General features: G+C 37.1%; 3 protein-coding genes across 5 annotated transcripts; 2 read left to right on the top strand and 1 right to left on the bottom strand.

Moving 5' to 3' along the window:
• The first annotated feature begins 1,256 nt into the window (after positions 1–1,256).
• Positions 1,257–6,645, top strand: LOC125499309 (uncharacterized). Of its 3 annotated transcripts, XM_057393419.1 has the most exons (5): positions 1,257–2,019; positions 4,960–5,065; positions 5,185–5,235; positions 5,320–5,606; positions 5,971–6,645. In XM_057393419.1, the coding sequence occupies exons 2-5, from the start codon at positions 5,037–5,039 to the stop codon at positions 5,997–5,999; spliced, it is 396 nt and encodes a 131-aa protein (XP_057249402.1). In that variant the 5' UTR covers positions 1,257–2,019; positions 4,960–5,036; the 3' UTR covers positions 6,000–6,645. The 3 variants fall into 3 exon arrangements, with proteins under 3 accessions (XP_057249402.1, XP_057249413.1, XP_048503690.1); XM_057393430.1 differs by lacking the exon at positions 1,257–2,019 and having other exon boundaries at positions 2,026–5,065; positions 5,320–5,558; XM_048647733.2 differs by lacking the exon at positions 1,257–2,019 and having other exon boundaries at positions 2,026–5,065.
• Positions 6,142–9,858, top strand: LOC104902837 (phosphoserine phosphatase, chloroplastic). Its single transcript, XM_010690759.4, has 4 exons — positions 6,142–6,181; positions 7,280–7,373; positions 8,455–8,604; positions 8,973–9,858. The coding sequence occupies exons 2-4, from the start codon at positions 7,365–7,367 to the stop codon at positions 9,054–9,056; spliced, it is 243 nt and encodes an 80-aa protein (XP_010689061.3). The 5' UTR covers positions 6,142–6,181; positions 7,280–7,364; the 3' UTR covers positions 9,057–9,858.
• A 5,683-nt stretch (positions 9,859–15,541) lies between these two features.
• On the bottom strand, positions 15,542–17,136 carry LOC104901936 (uncharacterized). Its single transcript, XM_010689566.4, has one exon. The coding sequence runs from the start codon at positions 17,027–17,029 to the stop codon at positions 15,914–15,916; it is 1,116 nt and encodes a 371-aa protein (XP_010687868.2). The 5' UTR covers positions 17,030–17,136; the 3' UTR covers positions 15,542–15,913.
• Between the last annotated feature and the right edge of the window lie 4,577 nt (positions 17,137–21,713).

Below are 21,713 nucleotides of genomic sequence, written 5' to 3'. Positions count from 1 at the left end.
AGCGAAAATTCGGTGGGGGAGAGAGAGCGAAAATCCGATGGGGGAGAGGGAGTGAGAATCCGGTGGGGGAGAGAGAGCGAGAATACGGTGGGGGAGAGAGAGCGAGAATCCAGTGGGGGAGAGAGAGAATCCGGTGGGGGAGAGAGAGCGAGAATCTAGTGGGAGCGAGAGAGCGAAAATCCGGTTGGGGGGAGAGAGCGAAAATCCGGTGGGGGTGGGGTTGGAGTGCGAAAATTCGGTGGGGGAGAGAGAGCGAAAATCCGATGGGGGTGGGGGTGGAGTGCGAAAATCCGGTGGGCGAGGTTGTGGTTGGGTGGGGGTGGGGGTGGCTGCGAAAATCCGGCTGGATGGGGGTGGGGGTGGGGGTGGACTGGCGAGGTTGCAGCTGGGTTGGGGTGGTGGAGGTGGTGGGGCTTGGGGTGGTGGGGGTGGGAGTGGTGGGGCTGGGCTTGGGGTGGGCTTGGAGTTGGCTGGTGGGTTGGTGGACTGATGGGTTTTTAGGGTGTTTTTTTGGGCTTTTAGGGTTTTTAGAGTTATTTAGGGTTTATGATAGTTAATTAGGTTTAGGAGAGATTAGGGCCTAATGACTAATGGATGTCTAACACCGTTAGTCAAAAGGGTAAGTTGATGTATTTTTTTAAAAGTGAAGGGTATATGGTGAATTTGGAAAGTTGAAAGGGTATACGGTGCAAAAAAAATTTGTCTGGGGTATATGGTGAAAAAACCGTACTATAAATAGGGGTTACTTTTATTGAAAGTATAGGTTACTTTTGCTATAACTAGGGGTTACTTTTACTATAACTAGGAGTTATTTTTACTGAAAGTATATGTTACTTTTTGTAACTCTAAGGGGGATACTTTTGCTATAACTAGGGGTTACTTTTACTGAAAGTATAGGTTACTTTTTGTAACTATAAGGGGGTTACTTTTACTATAACTAGGGGTTACTTTTACTGAAAGTGTAAGTTACTTTTTTGTAATATAATGAATTAGTTTTATTGAAACTAGGGTTACTTTTTGTAATTATAAGAGATTACTTTTGTAATTATAAGGAGTTATTTTTACTGAAACTAGGGGTTACTTATTCTGCAACTAGAAGTTATTTTTATTAAATCTAGGGGAATCGAGTACTTAGTAGGAGAGAGAAAGTACAATCTCCAACAAGCTTACCACAACCTTGCCCAAAACCCACCAACCAAAACCACCATATGACCGCCCAATACAACCACCCTACTATCGGAACCACCACACCACCGTCACATGCTCCATGCTTAACACTTAACACTACCACAGAATTTAAAAGAAAGAGAAAATTGAGAACTTACCATAAAAAGAGACCTCTAAGCGTTTTTCGACAACTATTGACCTAGATCTTGACTTTTGGTGGTCAAATTGTTCAATGAAATCCCACTTTTACCATCAAAGGTAAAGGCATAGACTTGTAGAGAAGTCAATTTGAAATCAAGTAGTTGAAGGTTTTGAAAATGGGGGTTGAAGATTGTGAAGGTGGTGAGTGGAGACCATGAATGATGGCAATTCATGTCAAGCAACTTGTGAAGGAGGATCAAAGAGGAATTGGGTGAGAGGAGAGAGAAAATGAAAAATGTGAGGGGAAGAGAAATTGGGCGGGGAAGGAGGAAGAGCTACAGTAATGTGGCCACACGGTTTGGGTTCCATGTGGCGTGTTGTACAAAAAATACACTGCTCTGAAGATAGAGCCATTGATAATTTTCTTATTTTTTTTTTTTTTACTTTTTATTTCTTAAGATATTGTAATTTTATTATTTATCTTACCTGTTAGACTTTGAAATTATGACACGCGTGTCAGAAATATGACGTTTTGGGTGGGAAAAAGCCAAAAAAATTAATTTTTCTTTTTAAAGATCAACCACTTGATTTTTTTCTCAATCATCACTAAGGATGATCTTACCCCTCTCAATTCTCATGCTAACATTTCACATTTGCTGTATACTGATATAGTAATATTTACCCTCTTCCACCATATCTTTGCTTCTACTGGTATGATTCTCTTTCTCTCTTTCCCCTCTCTTTAACTGGCATTCTGAATTTATTCGTTTCTATTTGATATGGGTACTTTTTGTATTTCATTTGTGTGATTTAATGTGTTTGATCTTATACTATAATACCCATATCATATTAACAATGAAATTGTGTAATCAGTGTTTCATTTTCTCTTAACATTGTAAATATACAATTAGATTTGCACCCCTTTGAATTTGCGCACTTTTCCCCTCCCTACGCGTCCTCCATCGTCGGCGTTCGCGCCCTTCCCTGCCTGTCGTCCCCTGTGATTGCAGTTAGAATTTTGATTATATGTATAATTTTAATTAGCCTAATTGTTGGAGTAATTTCTGATTTTATAACCTGATTAGTTTACTTGTAGTGGGCATACAAAATTCTTGTTGATCCATGTAATTATACTTGTTAATGATGTGAGTGCGTAGTGGAAGCAAATTAAAGAGATAGATATTCAGAAAAATAATTAGAGTTTGAAATATGGTAAGAAAAGTAGTAAAAAAAATGGACACACAATATTTAACGTGGGAAAATCTTCAAACAAAGGAAAAAAAACCATAGACGATAAGTACCCGAAAGTAATAGGAGAGTACAAGAACCTCAATTAAGAGGCTGAGTAATACAATTATAACTCTCACTGTAGTACAAACTCACAAAGGAGTATTACATAGGACGAATAGTGAATTAGAGAGATTGTGTGTGGAATGAACACCCTAAGAGTGGTAGAGGAATGAAACCTCATTAAATTTGGAGGATTATGTAATGACTCCATGGCATTGTTGGATTGCATCCAATATGAATGTTGAGCTCCACATTTATAAAACAATATAGGCGGTTTAATTATTCGACACTATCATACTAGCAGGTTGCGGAAAAATCACCATATATCAAATGTTCCCAATCATATGAGCTCAAAAGGAGCCATGTAGCACACCATTTTCTCACAATCTTGTTGATGGTGTATGAGCTTTGTCTTTGTATTAGATGGTCTTGATTTTGTCAGCATTTTCTAGATAAATCATGTACTCACATGATAAACATATTTGAAAGTATCATTTGAAATATTTTAGTATTCTAGAACATGCTATGGAGCAATATATTTGATGCTCACCGCCTTACCAAACGAGCATGTGTAATTTTGGCCATAAATAAACCCAACAATACTTCCTTATCTTTCTGATTTTTGAGGTTGATATTATGCTTCAAGTTCATGAGTTAAAGGTCAGATTTTTATACCACTTTACTTCCTATTTTGATTTAGTTTTGAAGTATGGATATGATAAAAGTATTTGGAAATGTTATTTTTGTAGTTTCAGTTTTATACTTCATGTAATGTTAAGTAATAATAATTAAGAAATATGAGTGGTTTTAGATTCCCATTTTAGCATAGTCTTCACTTTTCAAACATGTTTGAAAGACTTTTTACTATAGGAAGAAGTTTTGTGTATAATTTAAACCTTGAACTGTATAAAAATATCTTCTAGTGAAATAAATATTTTCAAATTTCTATATACTAACTTGAAAGATTTTAAGTATGAATTGATAATCTTTGATTATTATTTCTGAAATATATTCTATTTGTTGTTATCTAACAACCTTGAACTATTGAAACTTAATAAAGAAACATCGTTACCAACAGAAAGGGCTTTTACTTTGGGAACTTCTATATTTGCAAAGGTTTAAGTCACCAATAGCTTTACTTAGTTTAATTTTGAGATGTTGAACACACAGTTCAATAAATTGGCAATGTTACTCTCTAATCTTTTAAAACCTAGTCTAAATCTCATTTGGAGACTAATTCTCTACTCTATTTCTTGACTTGTGAAGTTGTGGGTGATTTTAGGATAAGCAGAGCAAACCCAAGAGTAGAAAGTCTCTTTTTTTTTTTTTTGAAAGGAAGAGTAGAAAGTCTCTTGTTTGTGCTAGAACTTCAGTCAAGGTAATCCCATTCTTTCTCTAGTTTTCTTGAACTTAGCATTTTGTGAACTGGAAACATGATTTTTTGCTGTTCATACATGCTGTCTAGATTTTTAAAGAAGCTCTTATGATTTTAAAATATCATCATTTTATAAAAAGTAAACTTTTATTGGTATTTTGTGCGTTTACAACCTTGATTTGGAACATTTATAACCTGAATTTTATACGTATGTGACTCTAAAACTTATATGGAATAAGTGAAACTTGATTTGGAACATTTATAACCTGAATTTTATAAGTATGTGACTCTAAAACTTATATGGAATAAGTGAAACTATTTATCTCGGTTTAAATATTATCAAATGAGTGTAAATGTGACTTTGAAACATTAAACATTTGATAGAATTAGGATAATTCGAATGATTTGATTTGATTGAATTGGAATATGATTGATGCTTTGAGTCTATGTTGCTCAGACTCGGGTACCCATGTCCGACACGGGTATGTGTCCAAGTGTTCGACTCGGCTATTTTTTGAATTTTTTTCTATTTTTTAGCCTAAAACAAAGTGTCCAAGTGTCCCACCCATGTCCGAGTGTCGAAGATCCGACACGGGTACTTGAGGTGAAATGAAGAGTCCGAGCAACATAGCTTTGAGTGATTAATAAAACATGAAATAATTGAATGATTCAATAATTTGATAATGATGAAGATTAAAGTGAAGATCAAAGAATTATTGTTTATAGGGTTGTGCTGGTAAGCACACTAGAGGTTATTGTTGAAATATGACCATTTGGATTTGTAAACTAGCATGATCTCCCGAGTTTACATTATGATATGACTGGCAAGGACTTCCGGGTCTATCCTTGTTGATTTGTGGATTAGCAGGGACTCCGTGATCCACAAATAAATAAACAATTGCTTTGATTCGAGAACAAAATGGAATGAAGAATCGTGATGATGTGCTTGATTTACCTTTTATTTGAATCTATGTTTCTTTTAACAGGTTGGAATGGTGGTTACCAGCTTCGCTGATGTTTTCTGTTTTTGTGTGTTGTTCTATCCTTCGGTATTGAACATGTGATGACCCATTATTGGCGAGCAGCTCCTTGGTAGGAGAAATAACTCTGAACGTATAGGGGATTTGAAGCCATTTTTCAATTATTCTTTCTTGATATAGCTTTTTTGGTAGTCTACTAGTCTTTTTAGATTACATTTGCTGATCTTGCAGGACTTCTCCTGTTAGAAAAGGAGTTCATACGCTATATTTTAGTCCATGGAAGTATGTGATTTAAGATTTGTGCTATCCTGGTTATGCTTTGTAATTATACTCTTTCCTGCCTTTATTCTTATTGTTATATACCAGGAGCGTGGTTATCATGGAAGCCCTGATAAGTGCACATATTGTGAAAGTTCCTGTTTATCATGAAAAGGAATGTAATCACTCTTTACTCACAGCTGCTTCCCGAAGATTAGTCGGAAAGCTACACCAGAGTGTATTTGGGATGATGAAGGACTCCAAACTGACGAACTCAGTTATGGCTTCAATCCAGCCACTTGAAGCTTCAACCACAGAACGGTTTGACAGCACACTGCCATGCAAAGGTTACTGTATGTTAAACATTTTATCAGGAACTTCCGGAGTCATTTGCAGTTAATTCTCTCTCCCTCTTTTTCCCTTGACCAGTTAACTTACATTTCATTGGGCACAACTTGGACAACCATTTGGTATTTGGTTTTTTTAGTATTGCTGATAAAAGAGTGTGAATTCTTGTTTATGATCGACAGTTTACTGCACTTTTTACCTCCTTTTATTATAGGAGAAATTATTTGTTTGTAAAAAGAGTCATTTGTTTCCTGTAGGTGGACATGAAGTCTGTTTGTTGATGGATTGTTTTTTTCTGTTATACTAGCTGGGCTTGTTTTTAGGCGTAAAGCGTCATATACACCACTATGGTGATTGATTTATCTTCTGTTAATAAGGAAGCCTTTAATGTTTTTTTCTGTTTGTATACAGGCAATCCTGTGATGACCTCTAGCCTCTAGGACATTATTATGCATATCAGTATGTTTTATGCTTGATGCATAAGAACTGGCCTCACTTTTGCTGTACTTGGCCCATCACTCTCATTTGCTTCACTTACAACTTGATCTCCATCTTTATTGTTGTAATGGTTACTCAGTGAAGTTTTCCAACTCCAGGATTACCTAGAGAAGAGGCCTCCAAGGTAAGCTGACAGGAAACCTCTGGATTGAGTAAATTTAACAAAACAGGTTCCTATTAGGTTTTACATATTGTCTAAAATTCTAAATGCTTCATGCCAAAAACTCTAAGATTTCGTCCTCTTAACTTTAGCTTGATTTATCATTTACCCGTTTGTTAAATATATTTTTGTATGGTCATTTTCTCGATGATCACCTAACTTACAGTCTTACAGGGACTTTGCTGCAACTGTACAACATGTTCAACTGTACTAGCGTCCTTTTCTGTTTGGGATTGTTTAGTATTCTGCATTACTCTAGATGAATCGTAGAGACCATGTATCATAATTCATAAGTGTTCAACTGGTCTTACTGCAAGCTAAATAGAATTGTTGGCTTCAGACCTATCAATTCATTTGACGAAAGTTGCTGGTTCATAGTTGAGTGATGTCGGCAATAATATTAGTGTTCCACTAAGTTTCTCTGTTCTGTGACTTTAGATGCGTAAATGACTTGCTTCCTCTTTCCTAGTTTTCTTTGGTGGCATAGAATACTAGATCGCGTATTTATGTGTTCTTCTGTGCATCTGCATGTTTAATTCTGTATTTTAATGAGTGCAATACAGTATCTTGAAGCTCATGGTCTTATATAGATGACGAAGAGGAAACTTCTATATTTCCAAAATTTTAATGACTTATTCATGACCTCTATGTATACTAAAATGATGTATTTCCCTTTATAATTTTCATTATTGATCATCCTTCTGTAGGTCTTGTTTATTTCCACGAACAAATTCTCCGCCATTGTAGATGCATCTATCTTCCTCAGGGTTTTCACTTTTCTTCTGCACTTAGATGAATAGGAATTTCTCTTATTAATGATGGTTAATCTTAGCTTTTAACAAGGAAATTGGAGATCACGGATACTTACATAAATGTATAGAATCAGCAGCATAACTTTTTCTTGCCAATTCATGTGAGGCTTCACTAAATAGATTTTACTCTGTTGTTCTTTTCCGTTTAATTCAGCTTGGGATTGTTCTGCATTGTGCACTCCATTGTTATAAAGCCTGCTTATAAATTAAGTAGATAAAATATTAACCAGTCGAGCTCATTGATATACAGACTTTCTCCTGGCATAGCAGAACTGGTTAAGAAGCTTAAGGCTAGAAACATTGATGTTTATCTTGTATCTGGAGGCTTCCGTCAGATGATTAATGTATGACATTTACTAGTTCAGAAGTGTGCTTGTTAGTCGTGATTGTCATGTCTGATTATAGCATTAAGGGGGCGTTTGGTTTGGGGAAAACTGGAAAGGGAAAGGGAATAGAACCTCTTGATTCCCTTTTATGTTGTTTGTTTTGGGGGTTTCTTTTCTCCCCCTTTCCCCTCTTTACCCCCAAATCCCTCTAATTTGATTACCCACACCCCCCCAAGGTTTCACATTCCCTTTCTTTGACTCACCATAGCCCACCTCCTTGACCATCCAACCACCACCACCAAACCATCACAACCTAACCCAATCATTACCACCACTAACCGGCCACCACCCAACCACCACCATCCAACCACTTCCTTGACCACCCACCCGCCGGCAACCCTAACCCAACCACCGAAACCCTAACCCGATCACCGAAACCCTAACCCAACCACCGAAACCCTAACCCGACCACCGTTTGAAGCTCTGTTTTTACAGACATGCTGGCGGAACCCTAACTCGCGACGCTACTGGATGGGCGGACGCGACAACAGGGGAGGAGAGTGCAGAAGAGTACGAGGGTGACGGGCGGGCGGATGCGACGCAGGGGAGGGGGAGCAAGAAGACGCGACGCAGGGAGAGGGTGGCGGGCGGGCGGATGCGACGCAGGGACGGGGTGCGAGAAGACGCGACGCAGGGAGAGGGTGGCGGCGGCGGCGGATGCGACGCAGGGAGGGGTGCGGCGGCTCGCGACGCTACTAGATGGGGAGAGGGTGGCGGCAGAACTACAAGGGAGGAGGAACTGGTGGTGCTATGGTGGAAGAGAGGTAGGAGGAAGAAAAAAAATTTATACCAACCAAACAACACTTAACATCTAAGGGTTTTGCTTTCCTTTCCCTCTCTACCCCTTTCTTGATTCCATTCCCTTTATCCCATGACAACCAAACGCCCCCTAAGTAATTGATGAATCCTTTTCACCAATGAGTGGTGCTACTTCAGTATTAAAACTGAAAGCTTAACTATTTTCTATGCATCCAAGTTCTAGTTATGTATGTATTTGTTCCCAGTTCAAAATATTAACTATAACTTTCTCGTCATGAAGCCTGTTGCGTCGATCCTTGAAGCTCCACTCATAAACATATTTGTCAATCAATTGCTTTTCGGAGACTCGGGAGAGTTTCTAGGTTTCGATGAAAATGAACCTACATCAAGGAGTGGAGGGAGACCTGTTGCAGTACAACAGATACGAGAGGTTTGTTTAATTGTCCTTCCATATAATGATTTTATTTTGCAGAGAGTTTCTTATAAACCACTGATCTTGAGGTAACTATGCATTTTGAATCTTTAAGACTATCCCACTTGTGCCTTAGATTAGCAATTAAATATCCCAGAAGATGGTAACAATTGAGAAAAACTTTGAACTGAAAGAGCCAATAGGACACTGAATATGAGAAAATGTCAGTAATAGATTTCTGCATGACATTTCAAAGCTAGTGTATTAACCATCTTTCACTAATTTCTGCATCATGTATGACTTCTGATTTACTGAGATAATGCTGTTTGTATTTTTTTAGCATTGATGCTCCCCTTCCTTATGACATGGGTTTGGTGTGACTTTAGGCTCGTAAACCTGGGGGTGCCGACTTTTTCATCTGCTATGTCGGAGTTCAACTTAGAGATGGTGTTGCTGCGAAAGCTGACTGACTGGTTTTCGATTTTAAAGATCTTATCATTTCCCTGGACTAGCTTCGACTTCTCGCGATCCCATCAACATTAGATAGATCATAGATGCTGCAATAGCAGCACCCCTCAAACCACATGTATTGTAAATTGTAATTCAACCATGGCAATTCAATTATTGCCCTCCTATCATATGAGAAAAAAATACTTACTACCCAAGGCTTGGTATGACCCTAGTCCCTAAGAGATGAACGGTTGCATTCATGAGTAGAGATGGCAATGGGTAGGATCTGGACAGGATCCTCTAGGATCCAGATCCAGAACTGTTTGTTAGGCTGTGAGATGTGACTTGATTTCGAGTAGCGAAGAAGCAGCACCGAGCCGGGTCGCGAGGTGCGACAGTCGTCACGAGGTGCGACGAGGCTCGCAGAGCCTGTCGCGAGCGTTCCTTCGCTCCTTGTTGTGTGGCTGGTCGCGAGGTGCGACGCGGGTCGTGGAGCCTGTTGCACGCGAAGGCGATTTCACTCGACAAATTAGGGCTTGTATTTTTTACACTCCATATAAATATGTTGACTCATATTTAGATTGAAAAACACAAAATATCAGAGAGAGATTAGCTTAAACACAATAGAGAAGATTAGAGAGATTTTTTGAGATTCAATTGAATCTTGACTATTGTAATTGTAATTGTCTCATTCATAGTGAAACAATCTTTTTCCCTGCCTTAAGGACGTAGCTATCGCATTGATAGTGAACCTCGTTAAATCTGTGTGTTCTTTATTCGCTTTCTTGTTTTCTTGTGTGTGTGCTTGGTTGTTGTGCATTCTTGTTTTGGTTAATTAAACGTTTCCGCATAACAAGTGGTATCAAAGAGCTACAAGTTAACACCGGGGTTAATCACTTTTGGGACATGGCAACAACAACCTTAAAGATCGACAAGTTCACGGGTAGGAATAGATTTGGGCTATGGCAGATAAAGGTGAGAGCTTTATTGAAACAACAAGGTATCTGAAAACCATTGATTAAGGGTTTCACAATGACAGCAAAAGAGGGAAATCTGACTGGTCTGACTGAGGCCGAATTGGAATCTATGGAGGAAAGAGCACACTCCACTATCTTGCTATGCTTGGCGGACGATGTCATCACAAAGGTTGCAGAGGAAATCAAATCTGCAGGTTTGTAGTTGAAACGGGAGAGTTTGTACATGACAAAATCGCTCACAAACAAATTGCTATTGAAGCAAAGGTTGTTCGGCCTACGCATGAGAGAAGGTATGTCCCTAAAAGATCATCTCGATCGTTTGAATTCTATTTTACTGGATTTGCGTAATTTAGATGTTAAGATTGAGGATGGGGATGCAGCATTGATATTGTTGGTTTCATTGTCAAGTAGCTATGAGCATTTTGGAGAGTCTTTTGTGGTTGGAAAAGAAAATGTGTCGTTGGAGGATGTAAAGTCGACACTTTACACTAGGAAATTGCGTCATAAAGCAACTGGTGATATGGTAGAGGATCGTGATTATTCTGCATGTTTGGTAGCAAATGCTGAGAAAAATAAGGGAGATTCGAGTAGGGATAGGATAAAACCTAGGTCGAAGGGCCTTAAAGTAGTGAACTTTGCCATTATTATAAAGAACCGGGTCATTGGAAGAGTGAGTGCCCTAAGAAGGTGGGTCGGCTTCTTTTGCAAAATAAAATAAAGTTGACTACGATTCTGAGGAGGATTTAACTCTAATTGTCCATGAGGAGAAACGCTTAGAAGATAAGTGGGTTCTTGATAGTGGATGTTCTTCACATATGTGTTCTGACAAGGAGATATTTTCGACCTATAGCTTATGCAAGAGTAGTGTGACTTTGGGTGACAATACGGTGTGTGAGGTGGTTGGACTAGGCTCAGTGAGGTTTAGAATGCATGATGGGAGAGTTAGGGATCTTAGAGGCGTGAGACATGTTCCACAGCTTAAGAGAAATCTTATATCTCTTGGGATGTTAGACCGTATGGGTTTTCGATTCCGAGGAGGCGATGGAGTGTTACATGTGGTGAAGGGTTCTTGTGAGTTACTTCGTGGCGTGAAGTCAGATGTGGGTAACTTGTATGATTTGCAGGGACGCACTTAGAGATGATTCGAGTTGAGCTGCATTCTGGGTTGAAAAGTGATGGTCTTGAGTGTGAGGTGGAGCTTATGGGGGCTTCTACACAGGTTGAGGGGTCAGAGTCAACGGGGATGAGTTCAACAATCGGGTTGGAGAGTATTACTAGGGTTGAGGATGAGAGTGTCAACAATGAGGTAGAGTTTGTGGGAAGTACTACACAACTGATTGAAACTGCAGGTCATCAAGAAGAACAACCAAGGGTCTTTCAGCAGCGGTCTGGTATGATAAGGTTCGGTTCTATCGATACTTGTTTGCCAGCATATAGCTATGGGGTCTTGAACGACATGTATTTGCCAGGGAGTGTTGGGTCGAGAGGTGGTTCTGCGAGAAGTCACCTAGAGGTAGCTAGATTGGAACTCCGGGAGGAGTTGCCTGCGTTTCAGTAAGAAGGGGGTGGAGTGCTCCGGCGCGAGCATAGAAGAACTTTGACGGAAGTTCCCCTACACCAAGGGTGTTTGTTTTGGGTACTTTGACGTAGGTATAAATGGCTCTAGTTGGAGCAACTCGCAGGGTACTGGCTTGTCTTGATTAAGGTGGAGCTAGTGTGTTTGCGGTTCAGTGAAGGCGATTTGATTCCCAACGGGTAATAAATTGGGATTTGGGTGAATGCGCAACATAGGTCTCATAGGCTGTGAGACCGGGTCGTTCATGATGAGTGGTCAGCGATCTTGGCGAGATCGGGTGAGACTCATATGAGGGCAAACCCGGCATCGGGTTAAAGATGCAAGTGCAGGACGGAAAAAGAGTATCTCGTGTATTGATGAAGAGGTACGTTTTTTATTGGTTCGAGGTGGAGTTGTGTGGTAGATGCAAGTCAAGGTGGAGATTTGTGAGATGTGACTTGATTTGGAGTAGCAAAGAAGCAGCATCGAGCTGCGTCGTGAGGTGCGACGAGGCTCGCAGAGCCTGTCGTGAGCGTTCCGATCCTTTGCTCCTTGTTGTGTGGCTGGTCGCGAGGTGCGACGCCTGTCGCGGGGTGCGACGCAGGTCGCTGAGCCTGCTGCACGCGAAGGCGATTTCACTCGATTTTTTTCACTCGACAAATTAGGGCTTTTAGTTTTTAGACTCCATATAAATATGTTAACTCATATTTAGATTGAAAAACACAAAATATCAGAGAGAGATTAGCTTAAACACAATAGAGAAGATTAGAGAGTCTTTGAGATTCAATTACATTCAATTGAATCTTGTCTATTGTAATTGTAATCGTCTCGTTCATAGTGAAACAATCTTTTTCCCTGCATTGAGGACGTAGCTATCGCATTGATAGTGAACCTCGTTAAATCTGTGTGTTCTTTATTCGCTTTCTTGTTTTCTTGTGTGCGTGCTTGGTTGTTGTGCATTCTTGTTTTGGTTAATTAAACGTTTCCGCAAAACATAGACAAGGATCCATATCCTACCAGATCCACTGGATAATAAGAATGAGGATCCAGATCCAGATCCGTATGGATCCTATGAATCTGGGTCCTAAACGGATCCAAAATGGGTCCTTGCCTATTGTCTTCAAACTAACCTAATTTTCACAATAATTAAAGATTTTAAATAATAAAGTCATCTAATATCAACTAAAAAATACATTTAATTTTTGAAAAATAACTGTTGCAACTACTTACAACTATTCAATTATCAAACTGTAGATTAGTTATCAACCCAATTTTCGAACTTAATTATCCCATAAATTCGCTCAAAAATCACACATTAATTAGAATAATAATCCGAAATTCAAGCGAAAATCCGTTTTACATGTAGTAATTAATATTATAATATTTTTAAAATATAATATTAAACTATAATAATATTATAAAAATGAGAAAATGGATCTGGATCTGGGTAATAATTTAGGACCCGGTCCAGATTCGTCTTTTTCAAGGAGGATCCAGATCCTACCCAAATCCATAGAGTTCAAAATTTGAGGATCCACATCCGTAAAAAATGAATCTGGATCTACGGATCTGGATAGGGTCTATTACCCCTGCAATCTCTATTCATGAGTAAGTAATGCACTTGTTTGTTGTTTCATGCAATATACGGATATTCTAAATCGACTTGTATTTTAGGTTAAGTACACACATTGTGAGTAAGTCTATATGTTCCTATATTATAGTCATATTTTATGTATGGTGTTCAATAGATTAAATTACCGGGTTTCCAATTCCATTTTGTTGCAGTAATGAAATTTTGGTATAATATTGTGATATTAAGACTTCGTTTGGTAAGGCGTAAAACGTTTTCCTGAAAAATTATTTTCTTCTATTTCCAGTTTTACATTATTTGGTTGGCAAAAAAGTGTAAAATCATTTTCTCTTAGGGTAAAATTACTCTCACAATGATGGAAAATCACTTTCCTTTCAAAATGAAGGGAAAATTATTTTCCTTCTCTCTCTTGTACACTCCTCTAGTCCTCTCACTACTTCCTTACTTTTCCTTTCATTTTTCCTTTCCTTTCATCATTTTTCTTACATGAAACCATAGAAAACTAATTTTGAAATTGTAAGTTACATTATAAATTATTTTCCATGAAAATCATTTTACACTGAAAATGTTTTACGTATATTAAACAAAGCTTAAGCGAAAATCTCAGTTCCAGACCAGAGTGCATTTTGGCGCAAAGCTGAAATTTTATCAAACAAGTAAAGCTGGTGGTTTTGCTTGGACTTGTTTGATCTGCCTTTATTCTTTGCAATAGCTCACCTTTTTATTTTCTTTTATCTTAAGTGCACTTTTTGTATTGATTATTTACATCTATGTTATGGTAAAATTAATCACTCATATAAAACCTTATCAAATTCATCTAAACATATTATATATATATATATATATATATATATATTATATATATATTATATATATTATATTATATTAGGGTTGGGTTCTAGTGAGAACCCTCTTATGGTGAGAACCGTGAGAACCACTTATAATGAACAAAAACTTCCTAAAATGAACAAAAAAAGTAACAAATGAGCAGAAACATAAAATGAACAGAAATATTAAGTTATCAAAAACGTAAAATGTACAAAAATATAAAGAAGAAAACGTAAAAAAAAAGCGTAAAAAAGTTCAATGAGAAAAAAAAGTAAAATGAGCAAAACATAAAATGAGCAAAAACGTTGATAAATGAGCACAAGATTGTTAAATGAGCAAAATCATAAAATAAGTGAAACAAAAATGAGAAAAAAATTATGAAATGATCAAAATCTTCGTAAAATGAGGAAAAATGAGTGGTTCTTACGGTTCTCATCATAAGGGTGGTTCTCATATGAACTTAAACCTATATATATATATATATATATAATATATATATATATATATATATATATATATATATATATATATATATTATATAATAATTATATATTATATATTATATATATATATATATGTGCCACATTGTCTTATTAGTTATTTTTTTTTAATAAGATAAGCAAAAACTTTGACAAGTCGAAATTCTCCCCAACTGTCAAGGATGAGAATCAATTCCCTCAACTGTCAAGGATGCATGAGAATCAATCCTAGAACTTTCTGAAATCGAAAAGAAAAGCTCTAACTATTAAGTTATCCCTCACTCTCATTATTTTATCTTATCTAATTAGTTAATGCCTAATGGCATACTTACTCATTTCGAATTGCTGCGGTATTCTTTCTATTTCTAATACGCAATGGACAAGGAGTACACTTGGAGACTGGAGTGCACTTAGAAAGGGTTGATTGCTCTGTGGCCCTCATCTAGCTGGAAATAGCAAATCAATCCACGCATTCTATTTCAACCGATTTCTTGCATAGTTGTAAAGGTGGCCATGGGTCGGGCTGGCCCGACCCCGGCCCGAGCCCGCTATGGGCCCGGCCCGCTGGCCATAGCATGGGCTGTGGGCCTTGCACGTTTGGAAATTTTAGATTTCGGTCCGGGCCCGGCACGAGCCCGTGGGCCTTGCAATTTTTTTTTTCAAAAACTATGATTTTCGGACCAGGCCCGCGGTGAGCATGAGCCCGGCCCGCCAGGCCCGTGGGCCGGGCCATTACACGTTTCCCACAATTTCAGCCCGGCCCGGCACGACACGAGTTTGATGGGCCACGGGCCTGGCCCGACCCGTATTCCACTTCAGCCCGCGGGCCTGGCCCGTGGTCAAGCCCAGCACGGCCCGTGGCCAGCTCTAGTTGCATGCTTTATGTTTTTGAAAAGTCTGGAGGATAAATATGCTCCCCTATTAACAATGGCCCAATTTGATAAGACAAGCATTTAATATTGTCATGAAAGATGATATGCTACTATTCTTTTCTCCCTACAATTTCATAAACTTCACGCTACTTGTTACGTGCGTGGACATATCTTTGGCCATGATTGCATAATTTTAGCGGCAATAACTATTAATACTCATATTTGTATTCTACCTCTTGGAACACTTGTAATATTCAACCTGCAGAAACTTCCATATTCTAAAATCAAAACCACTTGGCTTATAAACATCAGTGATGTTTCTATCCTCCTATAATTCTACCAATAACAAGTCTATATATACTACTATACTAATTACTAGTACTACAAAATACATATCATATACTACACCCATCCATGATCCATGCACACAACTCAAGAAAGGGACCAGCAGTCCCATGTTCGAATCCCACCAACCTCATCTTTAGAGATTCTTAATCTTACTCGCCTTCAAAAAGGTGCACTCGATCTTTATCTTATCCAAAAAAAAAAAAAATGTACACTACTAAAAAACACAATTATACAACTTTAGAGGCAGATGGTGAGACTTCTCTAGTGTGGAACCTCCAAGAGAAAAGATAATCCTTAGACAAACATGCTAATCTTGCAACTTCACAAAATGCATTCATTGAAATTTTCTTCCCATCACTCTCCCATTCAATCCTAACCCAACATGAGAACCCGTTACTCGAAACGGGTAACCCGGAAGAGTATTTGGACAATTGGAGCATAACCTCCCCACTGATCCTACCCCCGGAACACATCGAATCGAGCCATACGCATTCGGGTTGCCCTACTAGCTCCTTATATGCCGAGTTAACCATCCGGACCTTGTTGTTTCGGTCTGATATTATTGATGGTAATAGCTCTGCCTCGGCGGCTGCCTCTACTTCCTCAGGTGCCTTTACTACTACTTGAGATTCATAATCCTCGCTGATTTGTCCCACTATGCTAATGCTAGACCCTACAGGCCGAACTGGTCTCGGCGATATTACATTACCATTACCACCACCACTACCACCACTTCTACCACCGCTGCTGCAGCTCGGGACTTGTAACTGCAGCAGTAAGTCTCTCTCCTCCAGCACGGTCGTCTCCACAGCAACCTTGTTTAAATCAACTGTCTCATGACTCAACATTGGACATGACAACAAAGGAAGCTCAACCACATTATTACTATTGTTACTATTATTACTATTGTTGGTGGTGTTATTGGGATCAATGTATAGTCTAGCAAATGCTTGAGAAGGAGAGCACAAACCCATGAAAGTAGGACTAGCAGTTACCATATTATTAGTCTGTTCTTGTTGTTGTTGTTGTTGTTGATGTTGGTGGTGTTGTTGTTTCCTAAGCAAGGCGGCCGCAGTTGCAGGAGATATCCCGCTAGAGCTTCGGCCGCCTCGCTTTCGAGTGCGAGTAGGGCGGGCTTGAAGATGAGACCATATGTTCCTCAAATAAGGCGATTGCCGGAATTTCTCAGGAACTAAAGGAACATCATAGTTGTTGTTATTGTTGGCATTATTATTAGTGGAAGAATTAGATGCAGGAAACTCAGGTTTTGGTGCAATGGGCCTATATCTTGACATAATCTCATCTGTTTTTGATGAGTATGGAATATTTAACGCTTGAATCATCTTTTTTGGTGTTTTTTTTTTTGGTAATGTGAGATGATAAGAAAGGGCTTGTTTGTCACAGGAGTTGGGTTAACTGGTTAAGTAGAGTAGTAGTACACTAGTACTTATAGTAGTATATAAGGGGAGAGATGAACCAATAGAAGAAAGGCAACATAAAGAGAAGAGAAAGGATGGAATGACACGTGGGAGGGTACGGTGGGTACGTGTTGGAGTGGCTAAAGAATAGGGACATGTGGGACTTAAAGCATTTGTGTGGGTCCATGCAGATTAACACCTATCAGCTGTTGTTGCTGCAACTACATTATCCTTCTCTCTCTCTCTATTTATTTTAGTTTTTTTTAGGTATTCACATTATTCACCTTTGGCTTTGATTTTGTCGTCGAGTAAAGTTATATGGAACTAGGAATGACAATTGGTCGGATTTGGATTGGATTATGCATAACTTGAGTCCGACCCTACAAGAAGTTGGATTTTAAATCTGAGTCCGACTTCGACGTTTGACTCTGAAAATCTGAATTCAGCCTGATCTAAAATCCGACTCTGAAAATCCGAATCCGAATCGACCTAAAATTCAAACATCCGACTCCGAATTCAATCCGACATAAAATTCAAACATCCTACTTAAAATTCGAACATCCGACTCCGAACTCGATCTGCTAATTTTTTATAATAGAATAGTCTTTTATATAAAATAAAATTAATCATTACGTTATTCTAATCATCATATGAAAATCTTATAAACGTTGCGAGCTCAAAAGTGATACTGGAAGGCCCACGGGTAAGCAAAGATTGGCGGAGAAAGGGACCGAACCAAAGGAAGGTGCCAAGCCGAAGTGTACAAATCTCATATGTCAATATCTGATCAGTCTCTGTTAGCAGCTTCAGTAGGATTCAGGTTTTTTTATTTCTTTAAATAGAGGGCTCGCGGAAAGAATTAGGACGGCCTCGCTTTTTCGTGCAGGGGAGGCGGAGGATATTTTAACAGTGCCGTGAATTCGAGACAGAAAAAGGGTCGCTTATTCAAATAAGCTCGTTATGAAGACCTTTACTCAAAACCAAAGAAGTAGCTTCTTTATAGGAAGGAAAAGGTAATAGTAATACAAATAATCTAAATATTACTATTACTTTTAACAATCATTTCTTTAATGGAAAAATCCTATATAATACAATTGGCTGAAAGTCGAAGTCAAATTATACATAAATAATACATTAACATAGACAAGAAAATGGATTAATTGACTCAAAGTCGGATTATTTTATGAGATATGACTTCGACCCTCCTCCGAGTCGGGATTTTTTAAACGCAGTCGAAATCAGATTACTTTTTTGTCCGAGTTGACTCGAATTTTTTCCTTCGGATCGGAACAGACTAGGGTCAGATTCAGACTGAATTGCCATCTCTGTATGGAGTATTAAAGTATTGTATCTCTATTATAATCCTATTGTTATAAAATACGTGTTATATTCCTTTTCTTTACGTAGTCTAATCAATATTACTAATTGTGTATGAGAAGAAATTATAAAAAGTTTATATTTGAAGAGGATATCTTGAAAGACTTTTGAAATAAATCTAACAAGATTTCACTTGATTATATTTTTTTAAAGAAAACTTTGTATTCTTTATATAATATTGAGAAAATAGAGTCAAAGTTAGTTGATAAATAGTGTCAATTTACTCAAAGTAATATTTATTTACTTATTTAGGAACGGACAAATAGGAGAAGATTTGGTGTCCACACTCTTTTGCCATTATACCCCAACTAAGAAATAACCACAACTTTTCTAATTTTTGGGTCCTTTTTATTTAAAGAAAAGAACGATAGTGAATCGAAGAACTGCACTAAATATAACTGCTCTAATTTTTTATCTTTAAAAAAACATATGGTAAAATATTTTTATTTACTTTAATTTCACACGTATTATGTGGATATAGAATTAATTAATTATATAGGGGGAAAGGCAAGAGCAAGGTGGAAGAGGAAGAAAATTTGGCATCTTGGAATTTGAAGTTATTTTTACCATTTGTAAAGTTATTTTTATCTGTTACTACTATACAAATTGTGACACAAAATGGAAAAGAATTTTTCTTCAAAAAGATTTTCCATTAACCAAACACTCTCAAAATATATACTTGTGTTAGGCTCTAATATGTTAAACTTATTTTAACTTATTTTAAATTAGAGTAAATTCAGATAAAATAAGATAAAATAAGTTTAAATGAATAAGATAATACTCCATTCGTTCTTTTTCTATTGCAACAATGGATTTAGGCACAATTTATAAGGAAGTGAAAAAGTTAGTTAGTTTACCATAAAGCTACCCCTTTAATTAGTTAGAGTAGGAGAGAGATAAGTCTTCATTAAAGCAAAAACAACCTTGTGAGACAAGATGAGTAATTAATTACTCCATCTGTTTTTTCTTCTTTTCACTTGCAATCTTGACATTGTTCATACTTAGAGAGAATCTTTTCATTTTTTTCAATTTATAAGAAAAAAATATAGTCATGTAAGGTCTTGTTTGATTCGTCTAAACTAGTACTCCCTCCGCTTCCTAAAGATCTTCCCACTTACTGTTCCTACAGATACCAAGGAAAATCAAGTTGTGTGGGGCATGGTGTGAGTAAAGTAGGAGAGAGAAAGAGGTTAAGATAAATAAACAAATAAAAAGGGGTTAAAGTAGGAGAGAGAAAGGGAGTAAAATTGAATTAATAATGTAATGGTGGACCATATGATAGTGACATGAGAGGGTAAATAGGGCAATTTGTTTTGCCAAATAAGGAATAAAGCAAAAGAGGGAAAATCTTTTGGAAACACCCTTAAACGGAAAGAGGGAAGATCTTTAGGAAACGGAGGGAGTACTTTATTAATCTTTAATCTTTATAATTTTTATTAATATATAATGAAAGATATTTAATTTTAAAGATGTGCATTAGGATACGCACAGGGGAAAGTGAGAAGGATAAACCAGAGGGAGTATGATTTAGTAAGATAAAGTAAGGGCAGATTGTCAATTAACCTTTTTTTTAGTAAAAATGGAATTCTTGCAATATTCCCTCCGTTTCCTAAAAATTTTCCTTGTTACTGTTCCTACAGATACCAAGGAGGATCTATTTGTATGGGGTGGGTAAAGTAGGAGAGAGAAAGGGGTTAAGATAGATAAACAAATAAAAAAGGGTTAAAGTAGGAGAGAGAAGAGGAGTAAAATTGAATTAATAATGTAATGGTGGATCATATGATAGGGACATGCGAGGGTAAAAAGGGAAAAAAAATCCAAATAAGGAATAAAGTAAAAGAAGAAAGATCTTTTGGAAACGCACTTAAACGGAAAGAGAGAAGATCTTTAGGAAACGAAGGGAGTAGATGAGAAACTACCCAAAGTGGTGGTAATTTGCAATAGAAAAGAACGAATGAAGTATAAGATAAGATAAGATAAATTCATACTTCCTCCGTTCCATAATAAGTGAAACATAGGGATTGGGCACAAGATTTAATAAACATCACTTTCAAAAGCCAAAAAGTCATAAAATACCCTTTTCATTATCAAAAGGAGAAAGAAAAGCAAACCACACAAGTTTGTGATGGGTATTCTTGTCATTTTATAACTTTCTTTTTTCCATTTAAGGTATGTTTCACTTATTTTGAAACGTTCTAAATAGTAAGTGTTTCACTTATTATGGAACGGAGGAAGTATAACATAAGTTAAGAATAAGTTTAATACAAACATCATCAAGTCTAATTATAAGTTGGAGGTGCAGTTGGCTAAGAAGTTGCCAGATCATATCACCTTTCTTAATGAGCATGGTGAGAGGGTGAATGTGGAGGTTACCAATGATTGGAAACCGTTATATTGTGAAGCTTGTAAAGGTTTTGGTCATGATGAAAAGCAATGTAGGATTAAGGGTGCGTTCTATTCATCTTATTGGCCCTGAACTTATTGGACCTTATCTGAACTGAACTTATTGGAACTTATTAAACCTGATTGGACCTGATTCAACTTATTGGACCTGATTGGAACTTATTGGACCTTATTGGTACTTATTGACCTTATTGAAACTTATTAGACCTTATTGGCCCTGATTGAAACTTATTAGACCTTATTGAACCTGATTGAAACTTATTAGACCTTATTGGACCTGATTGAAACTTATTTCACCTTATTAGACAAAGACATTGACCATGAATAACATAAATATTACCACTAACGTAAATACTACCCCTCAAAATTTTTTATGGAGTAATAATTATTATAATTCGTCCTTTAAAAAATAATGATTATTAATTATCTCTTATGATAATTTGTTAACAAAAAAATTTATTATTTATATATTTGCCTATACATAACTTTCACCACTAATATATCTAATAGTCTTGTTTTGATTTTATAAAACACTATTAGAAAATCAAAAGTTATTTAACATTTATTGCTAACAAGTTAAAATTGGCACATATAAAAAATTCTCACTTCACTTTCATTAATGTGAAAGTAAGTAGATAGCATTAACTCTTTCCTTCATTGTTATTAGTAACGAAAACATGTTATCTCTAGTTATTTAAAGACGAATTATAATAATTATTATTATTAACCTTAATTATTTGACCATGATTATAATATTATTTAATAGCAATATGAATAATCAAATAATAGACAATAATACAAGTATAATACTATACATTGTGGTACTTTA

Source organism: Beta vulgaris, chromosome 1 (assembly GCF_026745355.1).
Source record: "Beta vulgaris subsp. vulgaris cultivar EL10 chromosome 1, EL10.2, whole genome shotgun sequence".
Classification (NCBI taxonomy): domain Eukaryota; kingdom Viridiplantae; phylum Streptophyta; class Magnoliopsida; order Caryophyllales; family Amaranthaceae; genus Beta; species Beta vulgaris.
Note: the sequence above shows the minus strand (reverse complement) of the source record. Positions and strands in the feature narration are given on the sequence as shown.